Source organism: Pezoporus wallicus, unplaced genomic scaffold (genome assembly GCF_028554395.1).
Source record: "Pezoporus wallicus isolate ANWC-B61680 ecotype Strahan unplaced genomic scaffold, APGP_CSIRO_Pwel_v1 contig_8047, whole genome shotgun sequence".
In the NCBI taxonomy this organism is placed as follows: Eukaryota; Metazoa; Chordata; class Aves; order Psittaciformes; family Psittacidae; genus Pezoporus; species Pezoporus wallicus.
This window is the reverse complement of record NW_026639548.1, coordinates 3,418,938-3,438,044: the sequence shown is the minus strand read 5'-3', so window position 1 is coordinate 3,438,044 and position 19,107 is coordinate 3,418,938. Positions and strand designations below refer to the sequence as shown.

The following is a 19,107-nucleotide window of genomic DNA, read 5'->3' as shown; positions in this document are numbered from 1 at the left end:
AAAGACATGTTTTTACCATACCAGTCTTACTGACCACCTCACCCTTCTAAGTTTTTACTAAAGTCTTCATTAAAGTATAGTAAACTCAGTTATTCCAAGATGACCTGTTGTAAGTGGCATGCCTAGTGTTTCCAGGCATAATACAGCAACATGATCACACGGACAACCTAGGGTGATACTCTAATGTTTTCATCAGAAGTAATAGTAGAAACCTCATACCAGTGACTAAGCACTTAAGACAAATGCTGAGTTTAGAGCTGGTGCTCCAAACATCTCAAAACATGAGAATCATGTAAGATATACCCCCCCTTGGCAGTCCAATCCTCAACAGCATCTGCTGAATTCCGTCTTCCACTAACTGAAAGAAGCAATGTATTTCCTCTGAATTTACCATCACATTTAATTCAATTCTGCAAGGCCACACACTTATTCCATTAGAAATCCAGTTTACAAACCCTGGAGATTAAATTGTAATGCTGAATCAACACAGACTCCACCTATTCTAGCTCTGTGCCAAGTATCTCTAGGTAAAATAGCAATGCTTTCTGTTATGCTTCGAGCCTAGTAGAGTTTTTACAGAGAGAAATGCACTTTCCTTGTTTTACAGTATGCTGTGAACTCTTTCAGGAAAAATTAACAACCTTTCACCTGAGCTTGAGAGAACTTCAAGATAGAAATACTAGTTTTAACAGTGGGATCAAATAAGGGAAAAATTGAACATAATTTTATGATCTGGAAAATGTGAATATTGAACTGCAACTTTCAGGCCTAAACTGGTCCCTGCCTGGTTTTGTATGGAAGAAAAGTGCACCAGAAAATTACTGAGTCAAGTCATTGTTCCTGTTGGGTTAGCACATCACACACTATTCTGCCAAAACTCCACTTCCAGCGATGAGACAGTAATAGTCAGCTAACAGGTACTCCCCCTGTGTAGCATTTGGGAATGCAGACATTGTCAAGTGTTACCATTCTGAAAACTTTGTACAGGCATGTCACAAAGCTCCTAACTAACCCGATAATGCTTATTCTAGAAGACTTTGTTACTAGTAACAATCAGGGAAGTTGCAGATGTATTTTCACAGAGCGTCAATTGCTTTTATTTCACACTTCACAGCATTATGCTCCATTTCTGGATTTTATTCATACACTCTTCCCCTGGGTCCTGGATACCCCTGAAAGAATGGAGCTTAATTTCTGTGAGCTTGCATAATGTAAGTATGCATCACATAATTACACTCTAGAAGACACACAATGAACAATTCTGCAATAGAGGGCTTGACATTCTCTGTGAGATAACCCAAAAATAATAGAAAGAGGGAGTTAAATTTGAAGTGCACTTCTATTTCTTGCTGTTAGTTTTGCCTCTGTAAGTCACATTGTTACGCTGCCTTTTCTGGTTTGACTACTTCGGGATGCTTTTTCTGTGGCCTCTTCAAAAAGCAGTGAATGTTCCCACTTCTCAGCTATGCTGCTAAACATAAATATACACATATACTTATTTCTGGATTCTCCTTACATATGCCCATGGAATTCCTACTGTACAAGAATATCCCGCACCATACTCAGGCTTGTGATCCACTTTAAAACATTTTACCAACTTCCATAGGTTCAGTGGCAATTAATATAAAATAAAGTATGCACACAGTTTCAATTCATTTACTTTCATAAGGATTAAGAATGGGATTTACACAGCAAGGTAGAGAGTAAAATCTGAAGATCACTTCCTTATAGCTGCCTGCTCACATCCTGCAATTTTCAGTTCCAGGTTATTGGCTCAATATCAGTTTAGGAGACTGCTAGAAAGAAGTCCTGCAGAATGAGCTACTTCACTGTCAGAGAGTACCTGCCTGGACAGGGCACTGCATGGAACTTCTCTTTCACCTGTCCAGGCTGTATCAAAATCACACCTTTTGGCAGATAAAATAAAAATAAAGCTGCATAACACAGATATACACCAAAAAAAACCACAAACTGAAATGCTGACTTACTATGCACAGAAGCAGTACAACAGTGGAGGCTGAGGTTTTCACAGAATCTCAAAGCTCTCTCACACCCATTTTTTAATGCTGTGTAACTAGGGTATCAGCTAAGACTTCTTTGAAAATATCAGATTAATTCCCACTGGTTAACCAAGTTAATTCCCATGGTAACCAAGCTGTCTCAGAAAATTAGAACATTCATATCTTGACCTTCTAAAACCAGGTGGACCAATCTGCACAGGTCCCCTGGAGTGGAGAAGTCTTGGCCCCATAACATATATTTTCAGTAACAAATTTTAAAGGACAAAGACTCACGTCTGAATCAAATCTGCATCTTGGGGTACCAGATCTTGACTTGGACAGGAATGTAGGTTTGACAGACAATTGTTCTGGTTTGTCTCCAGATATTTGAAGGGGTCGTATAAACTCTGAAATCACACAACGACTTCCAGAAGGACTTTCATGACCTGGCAGTGACCAAAACACACATAAGTATTGTTCTTAAGCAAAAACATTGCCAAGTAATAAGAAGCAGTGAGTTATTTCCTCATACTGTTAGAAATCCTTCTAGAAAAAGACTAAGGTAGGTAGACTGTAGTGCATAAAAGTTACTAAGCCTACTAGTTCCTAGCCTTTCAGCAAATTGCATAAGTCAACAATATGTAATGGAATATAATGTAGAAAGTGAAGGTGTTTTAATAAATAAATCAAATAAAAGTTAAAATTTTCCCTAATGAAAAAAAAATAAAAATCCACTTGTGTTCTTTGATAGCTTCAGACGAGTTATCTGACATGCTGCTTAACATGCCCAGCACTAAAAGCTGCTGTTGGAACCCTTCTATTTCCCTTGGGGACTTTGTCATGTACTGTAAAGTAGAATCAAGTCACGTATTTATCTTCTAAGAAAGCAGCTGAAATGCTAGTAATTTAGTTGGCAGGATATTCATGTGGAAATGAAGGGAAGTGATTTGGCTTTTTGCAGGACAGAGTTCCAAGAACACCTGCTTCACATTTCTTATGAGCTCCTCATTTACACTGGTACCAAAACACACAGTTTGATCCCAGGGCCATCTCTTCAGTTTCTAAAAAACAGAAGGGATCCCACCTCCACTTAAAAATAAAAAGAAGATGACAACTTACACTGCACGTTTAAAGGACTCAGGGAGGCAGCCTTACAAGAGGCTGAACACTCTCGTCCCAACTCAAGTGAAAACTGGGCCCAGTGGTGAGGAGAGGCAAGTTGAAACAACTCCATCAATGTTGCAAGAGGGACTAATAAAGTGTAATAAAAAATACTTGTACATTTTTTCCCTTTTACTGTTAGTTTATTCCCCAGATGACATGAAAACAAGCAGGATATTGTAAACTGAACCTAATTATACTTGCCGCATCAGCAGAAGTTACAGCAAAGCTGAGAGCTAGGGCATTGCTGACACAATCAGATATGAAGAATGCCTTCTCCTTTCTCTCTCTCTCATTAACATAGTGAATCTATGCTCTAATTTTTTCAGACAATGGATATGTGTAGGTTCAGCATTTCCTCTCCAGTTCTGCAGAATTCTGGACAGCAGTGTTTTGCTACTGAATTGTAAGCTTCCCAAACACATGCCACAGGAATTATGAGTGGAACTTCTCTGTTCATCTTGCAGAGGAGAATAAGCTCCAAAACATATCATCAGAGGGTTTTTCTGGTGTTCTCCTTAGTCCGATATGATTATTTTTCTCTGCATCACTGTAATTTACAGCAGGACAGCTTAAGCACATTGACAGCAGGGAAATACACAAGTCATCATATAAAAGATTAATTACAACCAGCCCTGCTTACAGCAGTCCCCAGGCTGAAAAAGGGCACATTTTTTATTCTTGGAACCTCTCTCACATATATAACAGAAAAGTCATCCCCGTTCAGAAACCTTTAGCCAATTTAGCTCCTTCTGTTTGCTGTTAATGTGCTTGCCATATCAGCTCATCAGTGCCAAGCCTATAAATAACTGGTCCAACTGTGATTATTCATTCAAAAGAAACTGCTGTTTGGTCTCATACCTCCTGGATTTTTCAGACTTTATTATTAAATTAGTTTCACTATATACAAAATGTGGAGAAAGATTTTTGGACAACATAGCCCTTGCTTTGCATACAAACAGGATAATAATCAGGATAGGAACATGCATTATCAAGAACCCCAGAAATATCAAGATCCTGGAAGATATTTAACTCCCTTATTTTTTCCACTTGTTAAAAAGGGTATGTAAAATTTACCTTGAGTCCTTAATACATAGGACAGAAAACTGTGCACTAGTTGTAATTGCCTCATATGACTGTACACATCTATGGCTCCAGACTGTGCTAATAACTAGATACAGCCTACTCAGATACCACTGCTCAGCAGAGTAAGACTATACCCATATCCCTCAATGTATGTCTAAATATAGCTTCTGCCTCAGAAATAGCTATGCAAAATGGATCTGTCTTCCTAAGTGGACTTATTGCTGCCTTCAGAGCCCTCTGTTTCGCTATTATTTTGGCTACTTGTGCAATGTAACATCTCCCTGCTCAATAAAACCTGTAGTGGGTGCCACCAACTCCTGTCTCTTTATGAAAAAGCATGTGAAATAACAGGAGCTGATCCTCTAAGACTCTTTCCCATGCTGTGGGACTGCTTTCATCTGGGACCACAATTGGAGATATTTCTTAAAGCAGCTTAAAAATTAATGCAGTTTCATTGAATTCTAATATCTGCAATCTATTGGAAAGAACAGATTTTGGGGCAAGCCATGTCATAAAACAGTAGCAGTTAGTTCCTGCGTATTCTGGACAGGAGACTTTAAAAAAGGTCAAAAGATGACTAAATAATACATGAAAATTCATGTTGATTCTATGTATGTAGAGTCATAGTTGGATTAAAAAAAAACAACACAGCATCATCGAGCAATGCCTTGGCAAGAAGAGAAACAGATCCATTGTGCATGAAGCACATTCCTCCTGAAACCTCCCGAATCCTCCTGAATCTTGGTAATCTGCCAATCGTCTGTTCTGGGGATCACGAACACATGAGTACAGACAAAAATGGCTACATTTAAAACCAGGTCTAACTTCACCTCCAGAACAAGAAACAATTTCAAACAGGGTTCTCTTGTTCATCCTAGACAATTTCACTGCTGTCCCTGGGCTTGAACAGCAGAATGTGGAAGAATCAGACCTATTAAAACTTGTTAACTCACTGGAAACTATGAAAAAAAAAAAAAAAAAAGCCCCTTTCATTTTTGCACTCTGCAAAAAAAAACCCAAGAGTTAAAAACGTAAAATTCACAAGGTCAGTTCCTAAGAACACACAGCAGCTTCTAAGAATGTCTCTTTTTTTTTTTTTTTTCTCTAAATACTAGAGAAGAACCTTATGAAGCCAAGGGGATTTTGTCTACAAAGTCTCATAAAATCCATATACCGTCAAAATGGCCTTTATTTTCCCATGACTGCCAAGTATCTGGTTAAGGAAGTCTGAAGACTACCCTTTTATGGAAAGAGGCAAGGAAGAACACCACACTTAATTTAAATTTCCCAACACAAGTAGCGCTGGCCATCCTTGTAGTAAATTAGTACAACCTCCAGTTTATTTATTGGAACTACTGATTCATTATGGACTACCTAAATTATCTAGAAATGCCATTTAAATGAGCCTCTTATCTGATGAATAATAGATCTTAAAGTTTCTATATCTGATGGGCTGATGCCAACCTCATGAGGTTTAACCATGCCAAGTGCAAGGTCCTACAACTGAGTCAGAGCAATCCCAGGCACAGCTACAGGTTGGGCAGAGAAGAGATTCAGAGCAGCCCTGTGGAGAAGGACTTGGGGGTGTTGGTCGATGAGAAAATGAACACGGGTTGACTTCAGTGTGCGCTTGCAGCCCAGAAAGCCAACCGTATCCTGGGCTGCATCAAAAGGAGCGTGACCAGCAGGTTGAAGGAGGTGATCCTGCCCCTCTACTCTGCTCTTGTGAGACCTCACCTGGAGTATTGTGTGCAGTTCTGGTGTCCTCAACATAAAAAGGACATGGAACTGTTGGAACAAGTCCAGAGAAGGGCCACGAGGATGATCAGGGAACTGGAGCACCTCCTGTATGAAGACAGGCTGAGGAAGTTGGGGCTGTTCAGCCTGGAGAAGAGAAGGCTGCGTGGAGACCCCATAGCAGCCTTCCAGTATCTGAAGGGGGCCTATAGGGATGCTGGAGAGGGACTCTTCATTAGGGACTGTAGTGACAGGACAAGGGGTAATGGGTTAAAACTTAAACAGGGGAAGTTTAGGTTGGATATAAGAAGGAAATTCTTTCCTGTTAGGGTGGTGAGGCACTGGAATAGGTTGCCCAGGGAGGTTGTGAATGCTCCATCCCTGGCAGTGCTCAAGACCAGGTTGGACGAGGCCTTGGGTGATATGATTTAGCGTAAGGTGTCCCTGCCCATGGCAGGGAGGTTGGAACTAGATGATCTTAAGGTCCTTTCCAACCCTAACTATTCTATGATTCTATAATTGTGACACTATTATATATATAGAGTGAACTTTTTAGATCCTAATCTATTCTGGCTAGGTTTATTTCATTTCCTGATACATTCAAACATCACCCATTAGGGCAAAGCATCTGGTCATAAACTGATCTTGCTTCCATCATTTGCTTTGCTTTGAAAGCTGTCCTTGTGTTCCCTCTTGTGCTCTTTCTTCCTCACACATAATAAAAATAACTACACTTCTGGTTTGAAGAACTTGCTGTAGCATTACCATCATTAGTGTCAAACAGTTGACTTCAATAATTAGAAATCCTCCCCACTGGCTCAAACATTACTGTTATCAGCGCGTTCATCCTGAGAATGAATATTGTCCTAGGATTTCTGATGTTTATACACTAGTACTGCAGTCCCTGAACAATAAGTCATAAAAATCAGTAGGTTATAAGAAAAGGTGTATAGAGCAAGGCCTTCAAACGACATCAATACAGACTTAGCTGTGTTTTCATTCAAGGATTTCTTGGAATATGTCTGTTTGTTAGGTTTTGAAGGCTTTTTTGAAAGCTTTTTCCATTAACATTTCAAAAATAAAAGTAAGTTAATTTGGAAAGTTTGCCTGAGGACCTCAGAAAGTTTACTTGTTTTTTACTTGAGGACTGGGGCCTATTTATATCAATTCCAGATCTCAATCCAGATTTAGGCTATCCAGCGATACAGACTGACCTTCACTAGCTGCCTAAAGGACATCTCAATACCTAACTACCTTTCCTCTAAAATTAATTGTTGCTTTGAAAATCCCACCCTTGGAGACATGAGCAGCTAATCCTGTTTATGTTACATTTCTACAAATTCTTACAGCTATCAGGTAATGCCTTCTGAATTCTCTATTTAGCGCACTTTAACACCCACTTATGTAAGACTTGCAGCTCCAGATATGCCTCTAAACAAGTATGCAGCACAGTGGGCAAGACCACAAACAGCTCAAATTTTGTGTTCAAAAACCCAAGGCATACAATGTACAAAGTTACTGAAGTGAAATGAAAGAAGGATGTCACCTTGGTTCCTTTTGACTTGATTTCACATTGAGTTTAGCACCCTTCACTGAAAATAACTGCTCATCTGTAATGATAGGGAAATGACTTGTGATTTCTAGGCACTATGCCTCAAATTTTTTCTAGAAACTTAGGAAGATGAAAAGTCAAGACTACTTCATTTTCCCAGCTCCTCTTCATACTGATTTTAAAACAACCTGGGGGGAATTTGTAAGTAATGGAAATTACCTGACAAGTGTTCCTTTGTGGAACGGGTAGTTACAAAGTCATTCTAGCATGGATGATACTGAGCTGGTAAGCATACTCTGCAGCCTTGATAACAACACAGTTAAAATGTACAGTCTAACATGATTTGCATGCAAGTTAGTTTCAAGTGTCTTCAGGTAACCTCTTGCCTTCATCTTCGCAATTTTCTTATGAATAATGAATGGTTAACAAAGTCATGTACTTAGGAGGAGAAGCTGCCTCTGGCAACAGGATATGACCTGACAGAAATTCACTTGGAAAAACACATACTGGGCTGAAGTTACTGAGCACTATATGTGAAAGACCAATAATATAGGTGTAATTTAGTAAGCAACTGTAGATAATATTCCTATTCAGTTCTATTAAAATATATCCCATGAAGCCCCTTTCCAATCAAAATCACTGTGACTGTACCTGTGTTTTTGTAGTCAGTGTTTGCTTGCATTGAAATGTTTTCCTAATGTTCTACTTCCAAGTTTGTATGGGGAAATGCCTTTTCTGTTGAACAAATGCAATTAAACCAAATACATTTCCATGCTTGGCAAAATACTCCATGCAGTCTTTCCATTTTTTACCGAGGTCTATTTACAAGTTTCTTTTATGTAATAGCGAATGCAAGGGGGGAGGGGGGGCGTTCTTTTCTCATGAACTGCTATTTCAGTAAGACAGCAGATCTAACCCTCTCCCTGAAACAGTGAAGGTCAGTCTTTATTCTTCCAGGAGAAGCAGATATTTACATAAAGAATACAACATTTTAACTCTAAACACGTTTCTCGTCACTACACTCAACAAGAGACAATTCTACTCAAAGCAGTGCCTGAATAAAACTGGAACAACCTCAGTGAAGACTTAAAAGATACTCCGAAATTTAAACAAGTCACAAAACAGGAACAAAGCAAATTCTGTCCTCCATTTGTAGAAGCAAACTGTATTTACATCAAGTTACACCTTAAAACGTACAGGGTACAGCAGGTAACTACAGATAAAATGCTGGTCCTTACCTTTGCCTATAGAAGTGGCTATTCCATTCATTAACTGGGATAGAGATTTACCGGGAGAACCAGAGATATCTGAGGATGCCACTGAGTTACTGCTCAGGAGATCAATCTTCCCTGCTTGCTGTCGGAACTTCTCCAGCTCTCTGGATAAGAGGTTAAACTGCTCACTCTGCGTCCGGCATTTCTCCTCTAGCTCTCGGACCTTGGCCTGCACAAGCAAGACATCACACAGACTGAGTTCAGAGCGAGCTGTGACTGCATCAGATTTTCCTACAGTACCAGGAAGCCAGGATAGGCAAAGTATTTGGGATGCACAGGCCTACAATCACATTTTTCTGCCCCTAAATTCTCACCCATGTTTAGAACAAAACCTTTTAGTATCTCTGTAATATCGCAGTAAGTATTCCTTTAATCCCCAATTTCCAAAGGGAAATTTCCTCATTGTATTTTTGGCACTGCTAGAACAAAATCACTGCCAAGAACACCTGCAAACAGATCCTGGAGCTTTGTGACTTCTACACACATCTGAATGTCACTTTTGTGCACTCTTCCAACTTTTCTTAAACCTCAGATGTATTTCTGAGGTTTGCCATTCCTCTGTTACTAAGCTGAAGACTCCTGAGTTGATAGATTAACATTTATGTATTAAAACCCAACAACAACAAAAAAAGGCAAACAATGGTTCATGCAGAATGTGAGCCTAGCTACTGGCTGAATTCCCTTGCAAAAATAATGCTCCTCACTACAGATGCCAAAACACACAGAAGTAATCCAGACACCAGCCAAGAGGAGAATGTGTGTAAGCTTGTGAGAAGTACCAAAATGTCATTGTTGGCAAACATTTTTATTTTGAGGCATCAGCCTTCAACAAAACAGAACTTCAAAGATAAACTTGTGTGCTGACTTGGGAAATCTGCCTACATACAGTTTACGAATTCCTGATGTGAAAAAATGGATGAAGTGATGGAAAGATTCCCTGGCTGAAAGAAATGACAAAGGGAACCTATGACTTTACAACTTTTACTCAAAACATTCATAAGGGGAGTGAAAATGTGAAATCCAAATCTGCACATTCATTGTACCAGCTAAATTTAAGATACAATGATTTTTTTCAATAGAATGCATTTAAATTTCAATCTGCATTTATAAACAGCCTGTGTATCTATTTGCATACACTATCAGATATTCCCAAAAAGAAACCCCACAAACCTACAGTGCCCAGAGAGTAAGGAAAGAGCACAATAACACGTGTTGCAAATACTGAAGAACCAGCAAAGCTCCTGAGAAGCTCAGTTGTGAGGTCTGATTTTCACACAGGGGCAAACAGTTGTTCTGTACTCCGAAAATGTGTCAGAGCAAAAGTACCATTTTAGACCTAGGGAGCACTCGTGGTCTTATGTGCTGCCACCCAAACAGGCAGAAGTAGCTCAACAAAGACAGTAATAAACTCCTTATGTAAACAGCTAATAAATTATATCCTAATCTGATGCTTTATGATGAACAAACATGACTTCCCTTCGTTAAAACCCCCTTCATAGTATATGCCTAGTTAAACAACTGAACTAACAAAGGAAGTCTGGATACCAGTTGGATTCATTTAATTGTACTGAACATCTTTTTCTTGAAAGAAAAATGTTCTCAGTTCATATAAAAAGACCTGCACATACTACATATCAAGAAAACAACATATATTACATATAACTATAAAAAGAGCTTAGCACAGCTAAGGACAAACAAAACACTTATAGTCCCCAGAAGAACACAAAAATCTCAATTTCCTACCACAGCAGGTGGTACTGTTTGTTCCTTTCTTTTGTAACAAATATATTTTTAAAGCTACAGTGAATTTTGAGGAGATAATTTCTTCGTATTCATAAAACACAAATTAATTTAGTTCTGCCAAAGAAGTCTCAAGGGTATCTACCTGCCTCATTATGAAACAGAAAACAATACGGTTAGAGAGACCTTGTGGGAGTTTTACATAAACATTAAATGCTTTGATTTTTGGTGGTTTTTTTGTCTTTCATCTTCTCACCATGGTTTTGAGCAACCAAAATATAAGCCTTTGCTACTTGTTAATTTGGTGCATGAATAATTCATCTATGTACAATTTTAAAAGAACATTAAACAAAGAAAGTAGTAAACTGATGTGGGTTTTTAGATCCCCTCTTTCCAATGGGAAGCTTAAGGATGAGGTATTCAACTCACTAAAAATATATACTGACCTTTCCACATGCAGTTATAGAAACCCTATCATTAAATAAAAAATAAAAGCATCAAATCCAGACCTGAACAAGATGCTAAGGCTGCCTTAAAAAAAAATTTGGAAAAATATTATTTTAATGTATTATTTATTAATTTAAAACTTCTTTGCATTTCATATGTAACTATAAGTTTGACTTTTCTTTTGAGCATCTACAAACTTCAAGTTGTTCTTTCATGACAGTACGAAGCCTGGATGAAAAATGCCTTCACTACTTTTCTATCAAGGTTGTGAGTTAGAAGTGAGTACAAAGCTGTTACTAAGTAAAGAACAAATTGTCCTAAAATCCACAACAGCGCTGGTGGGAAGCAGCCCGTCCCCATCTTTGTTTTTTCAGTTGAGGCAGGTTTATTGTTACCCAGCGACTCACCTCCCTGTGGAAAATCTACGTGTTGGATGTCACTGCAGAGCAAGGCATGTGCTTATGCTCTCAGAAGAATTTTTATTCTATATTGTGGTATAGCCTATCCTAACAACAACATAAAAGTGCCAGGTCTACCAAATCTCCCTAAACCTGGTTCTATAGCAGTGGCTGTATGAAAACACATTCTCTGCTCCAGACCACACTTGAATGTATGCCACCTGGTACTTGCCAAGTTTCTCATACAATACAGAGAGCTATTTCTAAAATGTAAACAGCTTCTTAAATGGAAAATGAAGCAGACTTCATCCATTACAAAAAATACTGTTCACACAAGACAGATATGACAATGAGCAACTTTCCAGGTGGACAGCTTGAATTCAGACTAGTAATTAGCTCACATATTCATTTCATGGTTTAACTGTTTACACAGCAGCAATGGCTTTCAATAGATGGCTCAAGCATTCAACTTAAGGAGAAAATATCACATAAAATTATCTCTGTATTAACAAAGAAACAATCTGAATTCAGACAAAATCCACACAGTCAGAAAGGCACCATCTTGAATAAACTACCAAACCATTCCTACTGGGCATGCTCACCAGAAATAAGCTGTCAAAACCAGCTTCTGGGTTTTCATTAGGTCATGCCAGATTTGAAAAGCAATCTCTTGTAGAAAAAAAACTTCTGATATAAGTGATTTGGTATGAGGTCAATAAATGCCAAGCATGCTTGTGTAACAATGGTTCTAGCACACATCCCATGCAAGGTTAGGCAGGACTATCATACTCATTTTAAAGGTCAAAGTGCAAGATTCATGACAAGGAAAGGAGAATTTATGCCCTAAAATACCTGCATGCTGTCCAAGGTGTTCTGGATGAAGTGCAAAGCAATAAATTCCAAATAGGACACAGTAAACAAAGAGATGTGAAATAAACAAAGAAATAAAAACAGTTTTGAGCACTTTTTTTACATTTCAAAGCAAAATACATTAGAACAATTAACACGCATAAAAACATGCATTAACACAAACCACACTACAGAACATTCCAGAAATCAATACCGCTGCTGATCTTACATTGCAAAAGGCACATTAAATAAAACGCTGAAAATTAATAGGCTCATGGCAATGAAAAGCAAAAGCTTAGGAAACAATGGGGTTATGCAAATCAGAGGTCACAGACAAATCAGCTAAATGGGAATTCTGATTAGCTTGAGGCGGGTAAACAACCATTTGCCTGCCTTGTTTCTACTTCTCTTTTCCTGCATCACATACTTTCCACCAGGCATTAAATAATAATTTAATATTATAACCTTAAAGGAAAGACAAACTTAACATACGCGATGATAACGAAAGCCAATGAGTAAAACATTCTGTGGGAATGAGTGAAACATTCTGTGGGAATAATAACTTTCACAGATACAAATAAACATTTTTATTTTTTAAGATGATCAATGCATCACAGAAAACACCTTCCATCAATACACGACCAATAAGTGCTCAGACAGAAAATGGTAAAAAGAAATCACCTTCTGCTTAGAACAGATTTTTAACTGAAATATTGACAATGCACTTGCTATAATCTATAATATCCCAGGTTATTTATGATATGTATTTTATGTTAAGACCAAATAACCATCCAGTGCCTTTTCTTTTCCTCAGGCAGAAAAACTGGTTTACTTGTGCATCTGTATTTTCTGACACTTAACCTTATCCTTCAAAAAATATGATTGGAAATTAAGGAATCTGTTCTTCAAGCTGAAAAACTAGGGAGGAATTGTTTGCTTTAGGAATCTTCTTACAGGAGCTCTAATTTCTGCTATACATTGTTGTAATTTGTCCTATCTCGCCCAAAACTGTAGGTCAGCCTGCATTTCTAAACAGAAGCAGCAAAGGGAATAAAAAGTTCTGTCAGCACCAGTCAGATATTTGAGTGTATTAATTTATTTCAATTAGAATCTTTGTGGTTTCCTATGTAATTTAACCATAACTGTATGTATCCATTCTAAAGGTTCCATTATTATAAGAGTCTCAGTTTAAAACCACTAAAAATTTAACTCAAACCTAGAACAAAGAGGTTTTGCACACTTTTCCTTATTCAAACTAAAACTGACAGAAAATCTAATGGGTTTTGAATCTGAGTGAGAATTTGCTCCTATTCTCCATGTCACTTCTATACAAGCCACATGCAGTTCTGTATCTTTAGGCAAAGACTAAATCAAAGACTAGACTGGAGATTTTTAGGAATAAGGAGTCGAAGGAAAGCTTGAAAAGCTACTATTGAATTTAGAGGCAATATCCTGTGCCAAGGTCATAACTGCTATGAGCAATTACTAATGAAAACACTGACTTTTTTTATCTTTATGAGGGATGCTGCCTTTATGGATGATGTCAGTATGTGCAGGTAGTTAGTGCCTTAAAAGTTAGTAAATCAGATATCTGAACCATCTCTCAAAATTTTATTTATTTAACAGCATTTACTTACTAAATCCAATAGTCACTGGTAAATTCTACAAACGTATTGCAGCATAGCTGGGAAATGCTAAGAAAGGCCACTGCTGGTGATAAACAGCAATAGGATTAGAGGCAATGAACATGGGTAGCATCCAGAGAAAAATGCTGACAGGATACAAGAATAATATTATTCATAATGAAAGTGCTCAAAGACTGAAAGAGGCTGCCCGTGTGGGCTGTCATATCTCTATTCCCAGAGATGTTTAAAAATGGACTGGGCAAAGCCTTGAGCAGCCTACAGTGATTTTGAAGAGGGCCCTTCTTTGAGCAGGGAGGTCCCTTCCAAACAGAATCATGCGATGATTCTAATTAAAAATTTGAATGTGTATCTGGTGCCTGTGGTTTTCGAATGCCCAGTTCACGCTGCCTAGGAAATACAGTTTTCCAGTAAGAAGAATGAAGTGGTCCCTGTCTACTACGCCCTTTGAAGGTTTTTCAGTGTCCAAATTCTTTTATTAGGTTTAAAAATTTTGGCTCTTTAGCATGTTGCTTTCGGCTGACTACACAGTATTTAATTAGGAACGTTAGGTAACTTATTGGTATTTGCAGCTATATTTCCAGCCCAGATAATAATAATTCCCACAATTAATCACTTCCTTTTTTATATACCTGACAGTATTTTACAAAACACAGTACCAACATTTCTATTCTATACAAGGAAAAAGTGAGGTACACACATCCATCACTTCCAACAGCTCAGCTTAATACACTCCTATCTGAATTATAATCTTTAAAGGATGCAATTACACTAGAAGAGAAAAAAAAAAAAAAGTAGATGCCTACATATTATTTGAACTTTCAAAGTGATGATACTGTACAGTAATCACATACAGAGTGGAACCTCCACAAGCAAAGGTAACACAAAGGGTATCTTCTTACCTCTAGCAATTGAACTGCTCCTTCATGTTCCTTCTTAGCTTCAACCTGAGCCTTGATTTTATAAAAACAGAAAAGGGAAAGGGAAAGAGGAAACAGAAAGAAAAAAAAAATCAGTTAGTCATACCACATGTAGTATGCTCTAACCACAGAAAGCAGCATACTGTATACTCAAATCCCAAGCCAATTACGATTTTGAAGGGGTGGCTCTGCCAATATTACTACAGAGATTTGGTTCCAAGCCACTGAAATAACTGCTTATTTTTAGGAGACTGAATCTCAGCAAATGTTAGCAGCACTGGTATTTTGTGGTACAAAGACAAGCATGCTCAATACACTGCGAGACAAGAACACACCAGAAGTATCTCTGAAACCCTTTACATTAAAACTGAAAAATGAGCTTGTTATTCTACATTGCAGGAGGTGCACACACCTACAACACCAGCTAGGAGAAAGCAACACAAAACCTAAGCTCATTCTTTACATGTAGCAACAGTGTTATCATCTAAATAAATAGTTCACAGAACACTTCAAGGCAACCACAAAAAAGCTTGTCTGTAAACAGGTGTGCAACATTACAGTCTGTTCAACTGAGACAAAGAAGAAAAGAAGGAATTGCAGAAAAGTTTATTTTATGGTAAGAAATTCAGTTATAGATTTCTGGTAGGGAAAAGTCTAAACCTTTGTGTTATGCTTACTTTATTTCCATTTAAGTTTTCACTGTCTTCTTTACTGAAGCCTGCCCCAGGTAAGCAAAATGTTTTATTAACCATTTTATCAGGCTGAGAGCAGTATGATACACTAACTTTGCCTCTTTGCTCCTTTATTAGTGTAACCCAAAGACCACAGTCTGCACATTCCTCATCAAAGGCAAGTCTTAAAACTCTCCAATTTTGCAAAAGTCAACACCCTACAGACTTTCTAATTTAATGGGCCAGAAATTCCCATGATGGACACTGGCACAGCTATGTTAACTTCATTTTCATCATCTGTGAGGGCTACCCTACTCTATTACTGGTTTCAGTGGAAGCTGGGTCAAGCCATAAAGTCACAACTGAAAACATACATGCAAGCTATACTTCACTGTCATGCACAGTAATAAATCCTCCTTCAGACCTGCATGCAGAGTCATATTTCTTCCTATACTGTAATAAGTCTTACTGATAGCACCTGATAAATATTGGCTCCACGAACATTACCAAATATGATGACAGGTGACATAAAGTCTTGTGTTGTCCATCATTACAAGTTTAATAAAATCTACCCAGAATATGAGTTCTTGATAAAGGATTAGAAAACCTGCATCAATAGCTATCTCTCTTTTACATCAAACTGTCTTGTATTAAGGCTTTCTTGGAGAAAAAGACCATCTGATTCCCCATCAGCACAAAACCTTGATGAACAATATTATATTCTTCCTTTTAGGCTGGAAATCTGATCAGTGTGTACACATATTAAAAAACACAGTGGATTTTTATTTAGAATATCAAAACATATCACCAAATGCATCAGACTGCACCAGCAACTTCCTTTGTTTTGAAGTACACATTTCTGCGTTTCATCAGGAACTTCACAACAGCAACAAGATAGACACACTGTGAAACGCCACCTGTTACTGCCTGGGGAGTCTCTACTTTTAATTTTATGGTACTTTTTAAAGTAATTAGGTGACTTCAATTAAAAAAGGAAGAAGGAATTTAACACATATGTACTTGGTACATTGGGAGGTCATCTCTGGGTGAAATGTGAGTCAGCAATTCCTGTTTAATGGTGAAAAGCTTTATAGTTACTTAGGTAACACATTTACTTAAATTATTTTCCTGTCAATATACATTGCACTGTAATGTTGGAAAGGAGGTGTGTTGGACATCCGCAGCCTAGAGGCTACAGAAGGACAAATTAATCTGTGCTTATTTCCACTACCATACCTAGAGAGTCACAGGATCTTGCATAACTCTCTACAAGGTAGAAATGTGCACAGCATAGGTATCCTCCCAAAATCTTCCTGTGTTTTGAATATTTTCCCTCTTCTACCCATACAATGTACGAACCTGGTCTTCATTCTTATCCTGTTGCATTAATAATAACAGTACAGAAGCAACTAAGCATCTTAAGCATGTTATGATGGAAAAGAATCTGACCTTGGAAGGTCTGAAAATCAAATCAAGGCCTTTTTCTTGTTGAGTGGTATCTAGAATGAATATCACAAGTGGATTTTGTCAAGAGATGTGATGGCTGGAATGTTTGTTTATGTTGTCACAGATTCTTATCATGAAAGGCAATTGGAATTAAAAAAGACAATAGCGACTTAATCTCATTCAGAATTAGATGTTTCAGGGCAGAAACAAGTACTTGTGCAAAGTCCAAGGAAAAATATTTCACGCTAATGAATGAAACTAGTGGGAAGGATGAATTATTTCTTAAATGCTGCTAAGTAATGTATAGACAATTTGTTCTGGTGGATTTTAGTATAGGAATTCTAATCTAAAATTCTAGTAAAACTTCTGGTAAATGATTATTAGATAGTCATTTTTAACATCAATAGTCTTATACTCCATGCTACTTCAGGTCCACTGAACAAGAATTTAATCACTGGCTACAGATGCTGAGTTAGTCACATTGAGTACAATACCACATACAATAAAACCTTGTTTGTGTTTGAAGCCTGTCTTGCTACAGCTTAACAAAAAATGACTGGAGAAAACAGTATTACAGAGATTAGTTTCCTGTTGCCAATCTGTAACAAAAAGACTCATGTAATGTGGATTTATTAGAAGGTAACAAAATTTAGCAAGAAGAAAAGCCGCACCTTTTTTTGCTTTGCCAAGAAATTTAAATCCAAAATTTACATGGAAGTTCAAATAATGACAGGTTAATATAACTATAAATGAGTTTTTGAAATATGCCTGAATAGATTAATTGCAAAAGGCTAAAAGAAAATTAACTGAAGATCTCATTTGGCCAAGTGAAGTTTTTCTATTTCAAGAAAACTATTTTAGATGCATCTTTTTATTCTGCTGAGAATGTCTCTCCATGCCAATTCTCTACCAAATTATCATTAGCATTATTATTTGTGTTTTCATCTAGTCAAGCAACTGGAAAAATCAACAGTAGTACTGAGACAACTGCAGCTTTTGCAACTATGGTGCGCAAGTACCTTGACAAGGAATTGACCTGAATCTAATTTAGTGGAGATAGATGATAAGAACTGCCACTGTCTGGAACAGAAAGCCAAAAAAAATCCTAACAAAACATTATTATGTCAGTGAGAATGATTAATTGTTCCAGCCAACTGACAAGAAAATGGTGGATTCCCCTATTTTGATTATAGAATCATAGAATCGTTAGGGTTGAAAAGGACCTTAAGATCATCTAGTTCCAACCCCCCTGCCATGGGCAGGGACACCTTATGCTAAATCATATCACCCAAGGCCTTGTCCAACCTGGCCTTGAACGTTGCCAGGGATGGAGCATTCACAACCTCCCTGGGCAACCCATTCCAGTGCCTCACCACCCTAACAGGAAAGAATTTCCTCCTTATATCCAACCTAAACATTCCCTGTTTAAGTTTTAACCCGTTACCCCTTGTCCTGTCACTACAGTCTCTAATGAAGAGTCCCTCTCCAGCATCCCTATAGGCCCCCTTCAGATACTGGAAGGCTGCTATGAGGTCTCCACGCAGCCTTCTCTTCTCCAGGCTGAACAGCCCCAACTTCCTCAGCCTGTCTTCATACAGGAGGTGCTCCAGTTCCCTGATCATCCTCGTGGCCCTTCTCTGGACTTGTTCCAACAGTTCCATGTCCTTTTTATGTTGAGGACACCAGAACTGCACACAATACTCCAGGTGAGGTCTCACAAGAGCAGAGTAGAGGGGCAGGATCACCTCCTTCGACCTGCTGGTCACGCTCCTTTTGATGCAGCCCAGGATACGGTTGGCTTTCCGGGGTGCAAGCGCACACTGCCGGCTCATGTTCATTTTCTCATCAACCAACACCCCCAAGTCCTTCTCCACAGGGCTGCTCTGAATCTCTTCTCTGCCCAACCTGTAGCTGTGCCTGGGATTGCTCTGACCCAGGTGTAGGACCTTGCTCTTGTCATGGTTAAACCTCATGAGGTTGGCATCAGCCCATCTCACAAGTGTGTCGAGGTCCCTCTGGATGGCATTCCTTCCCTCCAGCGTATCAACCAAACCACACAGCTTGGTGTCATCGGCAAACTTGCTGAGGGCGCACTCAATCCCACTGTCCATGTCAGCGACAAAGATGTTAAACAAGACCGGTCCCAACACCGATCATGGAATGAAGACCAGATTCCTTCCTTC

At 38.4% G+C, this 19,107-nt stretch overlaps 1 protein-coding gene across 10 annotated transcripts in view; it reads right to left on the bottom strand.

The window, feature by feature from the left end:
- RIMBP2 (RIMS binding protein 2) overlaps nt 1–19,107 on the bottom strand; it is a 136,395-nt gene that overhangs the window by 28,369 nt on the left and 88,919 nt on the right. For all 10 annotated transcript variants that reach the window (XR_008972850.1, XM_057414914.1, XM_057414913.1 and 7 more), the window contains 3 exons: nt 14,790–14,840; nt 8,775–8,979; nt 2,295–2,446 (listed from right to left, as the gene is read on the bottom strand). Coding sequence is in view for 9 of the 10 variants with exons in the window: in XM_057414914.1 (XP_057270897.1) it covers nt 2,295–2,446; nt 8,775–8,979; nt 14,790–14,840 (408 nt within the window). In the remaining variant the exon portion in view is untranslated. The remainder of the gene's footprint in view (nt 1–2,294; nt 2,447–8,774; nt 8,980–14,789; nt 14,841–19,107) is intronic.